Source organism: Liolophura sinensis, chromosome 1 (genome assembly GCF_032854445.1).
Source record: "Liolophura sinensis isolate JHLJ2023 chromosome 1, CUHK_Ljap_v2, whole genome shotgun sequence".
Lineage (NCBI taxonomy): Eukaryota > Metazoa > Mollusca > Polyplacophora > Chitonida > Chitonidae > Liolophura > Liolophura sinensis.
The window spans coordinates 92,896,878-92,906,785 of record NC_088295.1 but is presented as its reverse complement, the minus strand read 5'-3'; the positions used below and the strand labels follow the sequence as shown (position 1 = coordinate 92,906,785).

The 9,908-nt window shown below is 40.1% G+C and overlaps 1 protein-coding gene across 1 annotated transcript; it reads right to left on the bottom strand.

Moving 5' to 3' along the window:
* Nucleotides 1–3,476: 3,476 nt before the first annotated feature.
* Nucleotides 3,477–9,790, bottom strand: LOC135481787 (pterin-4-alpha-carbinolamine dehydratase-like). Its single transcript, XM_064761491.1, has 4 exons — nucleotides 9,626–9,790; nucleotides 7,287–7,424; nucleotides 6,457–6,537; nucleotides 3,477–5,024 (listed from the first exon to the last, which is right to left on the bottom strand). The coding sequence occupies exons 1-4, from the start codon at nucleotides 9,728–9,730 to the stop codon at nucleotides 4,923–4,925; spliced, it is 426 nt and encodes a 141-aa protein (XP_064617561.1). The 5' UTR covers nucleotides 9,731–9,790; the 3' UTR covers nucleotides 3,477–4,922.
* Between the last annotated feature and the right edge of the window lie 118 nt (nucleotides 9,791–9,908).

The following is a 9,908-nucleotide window of genomic DNA, read 5'->3' as shown; positions in this document are numbered from 1 at the left end:
CGACGGCAGCCAGCATGACTGCAATGAAAGGCGAGAATATAACTGCATTATTGGTGACCAGCTACGTCCTACCTAAACCATGTAAAATAATTTTTATTAAATTCAACTGCACACACCCGCTTATTGAGCTGCATTCTAGGCCTACATACATAGTCCTACAGCATGTAGTTACATAGAGCGTATACAAAGTCGATCAAATATTCCTAATCCATCATTTTTTACGTGTACCCGCCATATATTGATCAATATAGCAAACAGAACTTATAGTTAGTGATAGCTAGGATTGTCGACAAAGTGGCGAACTGAGAAAACAAATCTCGGGATCATGTGATTTATTAAAACTCTCTCATTTGAGTCATGTTAATCCACCTTTACATTTTCTTCGAAAGTTCTTGCTGACATATGGAGGAGTGTGGAGTAAATGGGGCATGCAGGAGGTGAGAGGAGGTAACTGCCAGAAAAGGACTGAACATCGTCAGGTCACCAATACACAATGCTACTACGTGTCGGTTCTTGCAGTGTTACCTCGACCTTTCTAACACAGGGCGAGGCAGAGAGGTAGCGAAGCGATGTAAAGAGGAAGGGAGGCAGCGAAACGATCTCGAGACAAGCAGCTAAGTGATGCAACAAGGCAGCGAAGAGGGGTAGGGAGGCATCAAGATTACTCACCTCGCTACGTCGCCGTGTATTATAAAAGTCAAGGTTGTAAGATGTTCTCTACCAGCTTCAATACATTTCACTGGGTGTATATAAATGTCAGTTTATTACTGGTTTAGATCAATTGGGAAAGTCATATATGGTGACGTGGATATGGAGGAAGAAAAATACTGAATTACCAGATGCCATTTCAGGCTTAGCACTGATGTAATTTATATTTTTGGTGACAAGTGCTCAAAACTGCATGCTTGAAAACATGCACCAGATAGGCCTACATATGTAATATACGAGTTCCTATCAAATTTCGAGACAGAAAACACAAGCATGCATGCAGGTGTTGCCTTAGTGATACATTGGGGTTTGAAGCATCTAGCGGTGGATGAATACGTAGAAACTAACCATGCACCTTAGTAATTACTATACGTTGCCCTCACACGGAGTAGTCCGCTTCGGGACCGGTAGATCCAGGATCAATCCTTGGTCGAGTCACACCTAAGACTTTAAAAGAGGAAGTTGTAACTTCCTCGCTTGGCGTTCAGCATGAAGGGGATAGTGCAATGACTGGTTGACCCGTATCAGTATAATGGCTCGGGCGGGGCGGCTTACTTGCCTTCGGTAAGTCGCCTCGGTGATGCAGCACTAAATAAAAGAGCGGTGGAAATCCGTCCTGCAACAAGGAGGCACATTACACGTGCATGCACCCTAATGATTCCTTCGTCGTCATATGACTGAAAAATTGTTGAGTACGACGTTAAACCCCAAGCACTCACTCACACGGAGTAGTTACATGTATTTATTACATTCCGGGAAAAATATTTGTGTTTATTTATTCATTGAATATGAAACAGTAAAATACTATATGGCGATTAGAAGGGAACATGGGAAAGCCACCGAATTAGCACACAGGCATTATAACTTTAATACTAGTAGCTTTTCAGCCCACAAAGACATTACTTTCAGCTTGAAGGCCATCTTGAACTAAGGAGATTTTTTCTGCAATTGAAATATTATAAATTGTGCCTGCTTGCGAAATTGCGTTGTGATCCAAAGTGGTCTTCATGTTCAAAAAGAACTAGGAAGAACCTTAAAAACAGCCATTTTGAAGGCGTTGTCTGTTTTCCATTTGTTCTATTATCCTCGGCCAGTAATGCACACGTGTACTGGGTACTGAATATTTTACCAATGTGTTCGTATATGTACATGTAGACATACAACAAAATAAATACCTATCGGTCCCAGTGCAGGAAATCCTCACATCGCTTCTTGTCTTTTCGATTTGGTTTCAATAGCAACCGAATGGAAATGATCCACTTTCAACGGCGAATCGAAATAGGTGTCACATCATTTCAGATACACGTCTGATATTTGGTATGCATTTTCATACTCAGTTAAACTGAAAATGTTCCTATTTACACTTGTGCAGGCTGTTTTGATTAAATTTCGCGTTTTTATAGCAACCGACTGGAAATTGACAATGTGATCGTAACACATTAGGTCAGATCGCTTCAGATGAGGATTTTATACTTGATATGAAGATTCACATTGATTTATGTGATTGGTGTTTTACGCCTTACTTAAGAATATGTCACTTACACGACGGCGGCCAGCATTAGGGTGGGAAGAAACTGGGCATGGCCTGGGGGAAACCCACGACCATCCGCAGGTTGCTCAGTGACCTTCTCACGACCGAAGAGGAAAATCAGCATGGCGGAACTTGTACTCACAGCGACCATATTGGGTCATTGTGCCACGCTGCAGCGCTAACCTCCTCGGCGATTCAAATTCAGGCCAGTTAGGCTTCTGTTTTAGACACAGGGGATATTCCGATCAAATTTCTGGCTTGCATGGCAACCGGCCATAGCAATGGTATACTTCAATGATGTTAACACAATAGAAGTTTTACACAGGGATTTAAAATTTGGCAAATTCTGGTGTAGAGTATATAGGTGGATGAAGTAAGCACAGTCGATAATATTACTGGTTCCATTAGCAACCAACTGAAAATTACCATGTTGTTAATACATAATTACTCAGTTTATACAAAGTTGCTAACTTCACAGGGTGGATTCACACAATCTTTGTGAGACGTCAAGGGTAATGGTCATCGGAACAGCACAAAAAAAGATGGATCAACCGTATGTGGCTAATGGACAAAGGTCAAAGGCGGCCTACACCAATAGCCACCTGCCCAAACCGACATTCAGTCCACGGCGCCACGATTTCCGTACTGCGGGAAACTGGTCCCATCAAACCAGAAAATCCTCTTCTTCGTCGGAATCAAGCTCAAACATGTATATTTACAGGTGCAAAAAACATAAATAATACCTGTGATTTGATAGAAGACAAATCTTTATGTATGCTAGTTTTCTCTACATAGTACGCATGGTATACCCATGGAGGTCCATGTAGGTACATGTAGGTGTGCCTTGATTGCGTTTTTTTTTTGTCAGACACCACTGACGTGATAAGTAACCGGTGTGTTTTGTGTACACAATGTACACAAGGGTGTTTTGGGACCTGATATACAGGCAAAATTGATTGGTCTACCCTTATAGACAAAGAATTATGTATCCGACTTAAACATTTGAAGAACTGTTGAGATGGGACGGAACTCAGTTTCTGGCATCTGACAATATTTTGTACCTTATACTAATTACACTAACTACACACCTATCAATCCAGCGGGCTGAATTACATGAACATGAGAACATGAGACGTCATATTGGAGAGTATTGCATGCCCTAATGACAAACGTCATAAGAGTTTTGCGGATGGTTTCCACCTGGCTGGCTGCCGTGGTATAATTGAAAAATTCTTGAGTACAGAGTAAAACACCCATCAAATAAAGAAATTAAAAACTTATAAACGAGTTCACAAATGTTTATTTTGGGAACAGATTATCATGTATGTACAATATGACAGAAAACAAAATCCCGAGGGATGATAACCCTCTGAATTCTGATGATCAGGAATGTTTCGGGAATTACAATGCTTGTAAAGCAATACACCTATTGTACACTGACACAACAATCAGACTGCATAAAGTATATATGAATACAAGAACACTGATATAATAGCCACTGTATCCTGATTTAAAACATAACATACAATGTAAATGGGCCTTGTATGGTGATGTGAGATTCTGACCAGTGCTAAAATCCTAAAAGCAATACCTTGTCACCCAATATCACCCAGAAGAAAAACCGCCGGATTTGTATGCACTGTATACAGTTTTTACACAGAATTGTTCATTTCTTCATGAAACAAACATTTCAGCTCTTTTGTCTTACTGCTACTTAGAAAGTAGCATTCACAAAGTTTTGAGAAATGAAAATTTGAAGGCCTTATAGCTATCTGAAGGACAAACAACTGCTGTGGCTTTACTGAAATGAAGGGCCATTCATAGAGTATGTATGCTCATAAGGTGGGGATAACGGGAAGTACAAAGCAAAAATTTGTTATGTAAAATGATAGGTGCGATTGAACCGATACTGAATAATCTAGCAGTCTTTGCCACACATTGTATTCAGCAGTATCCTGTATAGGTTACCTGTCACTGATGTTTGATGTTAGTCATGGCATTAGTACTTGGTCTGGGCAATGGGCTCAAAATGTTCCCTTACTCCATGGTTTACAGGTATATGTTTTATTTTTCGTTATTAAAATTTGTGAACAGTTGCTTGTCTAATCTGGCATTGAGAACAGGTCATTTAGCTTTCTTGAACACAATTTCCTATTCTTGTCATCTAAACTAACAGTGGATACAGACTCCTCTTTTAGTTCATTCGTCACGCTGGTCTAGTTTACGTGGATATGGAAACAAAACATTTTCACAAAAAGTCGTAAATATGTTCTCATATCCAATTTGATCAGAGAGTAAGGTGCTGCTCTTCAGAAAATATCTTGTCAACGGACATATGGTAGAAACTTCAGTACTGATTAATAATGCTTATTTTGTGGACCTGGTGGTTTTGCTTATTGTGTACAGGGTGGAGTGTGAAGACATTTGGTACAAGATGTGAACCTGGGGGAAATCATCACAAATCCCTGATTTTGAGCACACATACTTCATGGGCAGTCCCTTACCGGTATATAATACTTGACCAACTGAGAAGACATTATCTCCAAGCAGACTAGACTTTTGATATTAATAAATGGCACATTGGTAAATATACAAATCAACCTTTGATTATTCTCAGATCGTTATCCAAGGCTGAGCACTGACCAACAATGGCTTTCTGTTTGTGGGTAGCATTCTCAGCGGACTACTTCTGACCCTCTGACGCAACCTTATCCATGAATGTTGCCAGGTTAATGTCCCGTTGGGAGATTCCGTTTACATCATGGGAGCTCAAGGTCACCTGCACCTGGAAAACATGAAACAAATCATACTTCATAGCTGTACAATACTGCATATCATCGTTGATATCAACATAATTTTGGCATATTAAATGATCCCAAAAACAACTTGCTGGCTATGTTACAATAAAAAAGCAGGGTGCATGTAATAAAATCTAGATCTGCTAGATCTGGTGAATAGAAAATCACAGCTGTCTCTAAATGTATCTATACAATATATTACCACTGATATCAAAATCACTTTGGCATAATTACATGATGTTCCAAAAAACATCTAGCTTAGTTCATTAGAAAATAAAACCAAAGTACAAGATTGGCTGAACAGACAATAAACACCAATAATCTTCATCTCAATTCAGCCGAAGGACTACTGAAAACTTCAGGCTGTGCAAGTAATTAGAAATGTGTTTCTCCATCCAGAAGTATTTGTTGTTTCTAGGCAGATTTAGACCAAATGGGCGCTCAGCACAAAAATGTAGGTGTTCCCATGAACGTTACAAGGTTTAGTACCAGTGATATAAAGTTACAAATATGACTGAGTTGACCTTGCAATAAGCCACAACCAATAAACACAACCATTCATAAACATAATAAAGAAGTAATTAATTTTCCGTAACTTATAAAACCACTCTGGGTGGTGATATAACAGACATACCTGTAAACACAGGTACCTTGCTAGAGAGGTTAAACCACTCTGGGTGATGATCTAACATGCATGTCTGTTAATACAGGTACCTTGTTTTGGACCTTAATCTACTCTGAGCAGTGATCTAACAGACAGGTCTGTCAATACAGGTACCTTGTTTTATACCTTAATCCACTCTGAGCAGTGATCTAACGAACAGGTCTGTTAATACAGGTACCTTGTTTTAGACCTTAATCCACTCTGAGCAGTGATCTAACAGACAGGTCTGTTAATACAGGTACCTTGTTATAGACCTTAATCCACTCTGGGTGGGGATCTAACTGATATGTCTGTTAATACAGGTACTGTGTTTTCAACCTTAATCCACCCTGAGCAGTGATCTAACAGACAGGTCTGTTAATACAGGTACCTTCTTATAGATCTTAAACCACTCTGGGTGGTGATCTAACAGACAACATCTGTTAATATAGCTACCTTGTTATAGAAGTTAAACCACTCTGGGTGATGATCAAACAGACATGCCTGTAAATACAGGTACCTTGCTACTGAGGTTAAACCACTATGGCTGGTGATCTAACAGCCATACCTGTAAATACAAGTACCTTGTTACTGAGGTTAAACCACTCTGGGTGGTGATCTAACAGCCACAGCTATTAATACAGGTACCTTGTTATAGACATTAACCCGCTCTGGGTGGTGATCTAACAGACATACCTGTTAATACAGGTACCTTGTTATAGACGTTAAAGCACTCTGGGTGGTGATCTAACAGACATAACTGTGAATACAGGTACCTTGTTATAGACATTAAACCACTCGGGGTGGTGATCCATCTTCTCTGCTTTAAGGGCAACTCTTGTCATGAAGCCAAAGGCCTAAAACATAAACAGTCATGTCATAAGACATGCAGATGGCCCAGTGTGGATGTACAGGTGGCCCAGTATGGATGTACAAGTGGCCCAGTGTGGATGTACAGGTGGCCCAGTGTGAATGTACAGGTGGCCTAGAGTGGATGTACAGGTGGCCAACTGTGAATGTACAGGTACACCTAAAGAGCTTACAAACTGATAACTATATGTGTTGCCCTCTGTCACAATGTGTCTTATTATGACAGATCATTACCAACCATACTTCTATTGACAAGCCAACTTTCTTCACAATGACTAGGTTTGCTTGTGCTGTAGTCTGAATCTGCCATTGTAATCAACATGGGGCATGATGAGAATGGTGGAATTATACAGCATGGGACAAACATTGATCAGTTTGTTGCTTCATGCCATACTGAAGAATTGTTCACTTTTTATCTGAAAATTGGTTCTATGGCTGGAGAAAATTGGAGTGCCTGCAGAAAGGGTAAGTTACTGACCAGCTTTCCTTCATGTGACCTTGATTGCTAGAATTTAACATATCTCAATGTAAAAAGATTTGTGACATTAAAACTCTACCAATTACAGAAGTTGAAAATACTAATATTTCACCAAAAGTTAAGCATGTGTCAACTAGCACATTCTGCTTTATTCTGATCGATTTTATGGCTTGCTCTTTGTAGACAAATGCATAGGATTCTCTGTATTACACAGATAAACTGAGCAGAGTACACCCTGTAACCTGGAGTGACAATCACCTGATTGAAATCCTTGAACAAGAATTGTTTGTAGATGGCATCTCTTGCCTCAACCATGGTCCATCCTGCATCTTTCAGTGGTGTTAACAAAGTTTGACGTTCATCTTCACTCAACTTGGAATTCATACCTGCTGACGCCTGAAGAAATAAATTATATACTAATGAAAAAATATTAAAATTATAAATGTATGAAAATCATGCCACATTTGTTGGCCTAATTATGTCTGGTGGGGCAAGACTCTTTTCAGATCAATTCTTAACTGAGTAAAGTCTAGGCATCATTTTCACTAAACTTCATCCATCAAATTTTTCACATTTTCATTTGTAAATGATGTTGTCAAGGTCACATAGCCCTGTGGGGTGACATTATATACAAGAAAAGTCAACAAAAATTAATTAACTAAGTTTTGTGAAAAGGCCCAGTTATGTACACCTGTGAGGAGTATAACAAATGCTATATTCATCCCAGTGAATTCAAACTGCAAATAGGCTACTACCCTAATTTCTCATTTTTTCTGCATATGAAGGAGCAATTTTCATCGCAATTTATCCACATGTTTAATCAATTTTGGAGACAAAACTGCGTTGGCTGCACTGGCTAGTTTGAGAGCTTCACAAAAAGTATAATTCTGTCAGTCACCACAGAACAATGCCTTCAGAATATGCTGGAATAAGCATGTTATAAAAAGATACCTTACTGTTGTTTAACATGTTGAAATCTAGGAGAGGTAAATAATCAAACAACGTTTCTTTGCTCTCTACAAAGTAACCATAAGTAAACTCAAGTACACATTGAATTCAAACTCACTTTGAGGGTGAATAGAAAACAATCTACTAAACTGCCCAACAGGGCCGGCATCTTGACTGGAGACTGTAGACATCTGGGCATATGCCAGTTTACTGGCAGCATAAAGCTTTACTTGTGCAGTTAATACAAAACTCTGCTTCTTCATGTCCATATCTAGGCTTTGGTGAAGTTTGCAGTATACACATGCCGTGAGGGCTGTTCTGTTGCCCAACATATTATAATGTCCCATGTTATCCATCACCTTGTCATCTGCTTGCCACTGCCTTGTGCAAATGCCCACATGTGCGTTGTCTTAGGTGGCATAAGCAGCTATAACCCTCGATCTCAGTGTGTGAGAGAGACAACATACTCTGGTTCATGGAGTGGTTCAGGGAGAAATGTCCTACAATGCTGACAGTCGACTCCTTTTCTAAAATATTGGTGGCGCCACATGGATATTGGTTCTGGGACTGTTCCATAAATGGAGGAATATTTTCATGTTCTAAATGTAGGCCATGGTAATTCACTAAAACTGACATCTATCAAAAAGGTGAAAGAGCTACATGCATGCCAACGCAAGACACAGTGAAAGACAATTTGTCAAATAAACAGCTAAACTAGGCCTTTCCACACAGAAATGGACTGACATTAAAGGTTTGACTGAATAGGCACACGCATGCACAAATGTATGTAATTTCACGGACAAAAAGAGCACCCAAATAGCTAGCTGTGAGGGCTCGTCTCTTCATCCTAAAGGATAAAGGCCCTGATGCCAACAATGCTACCTATCAAATAACCTGCCTGCTTTAAGTGCTGTCATGCATCACTGTTTGGGCAGATAAAAAGTGTCTGTCAGTAATCATAGTCAACTGAAGTGCTCATCTCGGGCAGATGTCCCCTCTTCTGATCGTTATTAATTCCAGTAGAGCCGAAAACTACATGGCCATTACAGCTATCGGCACATAACACAACTGCTATGTTGCTCTCGAAAGTTCTCAATAACCTGCGTTACTTCACAAGAATATCATTCGGTTGCTCTTGGGTCCTTCTGAAGTTAACAACAACAAACCCACACATCATCGGCTCTTTATGTCGGAAGGATCTCAGAGTAACCGAATGATTTTCTCACGAGGTAACGCGGGTTATCAAGAACTTGTGAGATCAACATGGCGCTTGTGATATGTGCCTAGCAGTAATCGCCCTGTAGTTTTCGGCTCTGTTGGATTAACTAGCGATCGGAAGAGAGGACATATGGCCAAGATGAGCATTTCTGTCAACTATGAGTGAGGCCAGACACTTTTTATCCACCCCATCATCTACAGACTGCACGTAAAGCTGGCACAGTTATACGACAGGTAGCATTGATGGCATCTGGGCCCACTTTTCACAATGCCGCGTACGACATTTTTTTTGTACGCCACTATTAATGTACCGTTGTCCTATATGTGTGATATCTTACAAGCAGGACACCGTTGTGGAAGTGGCCTAGGGTTGTTATCCGTTAGGATGAAGAGACGGCCAGTTAGAGCTACCAAATAGCGTTAATATTTACCATCGTTCTCGTAGCTGTGTGGATGCTGCTCGTAACTGATGTTGGCAACTCACTGATGAGTGAACCACCGCCCACCTGACCTAATTTGAATAGTAACAAGGTCATTGATAATATTCTATTTAGTTCCGAGATACATTATCCCAAGCCAACCCACAGCCAGCAACCCACGTGTCTGTCACATCCCACCACTTCCTGCACCAGACCTATACAACCGATAAAGCACAAATGGTTGTAAGACAGTTTTGCCTGATGAATAAAACGAGATAAAAGTAAGAAGACTTAA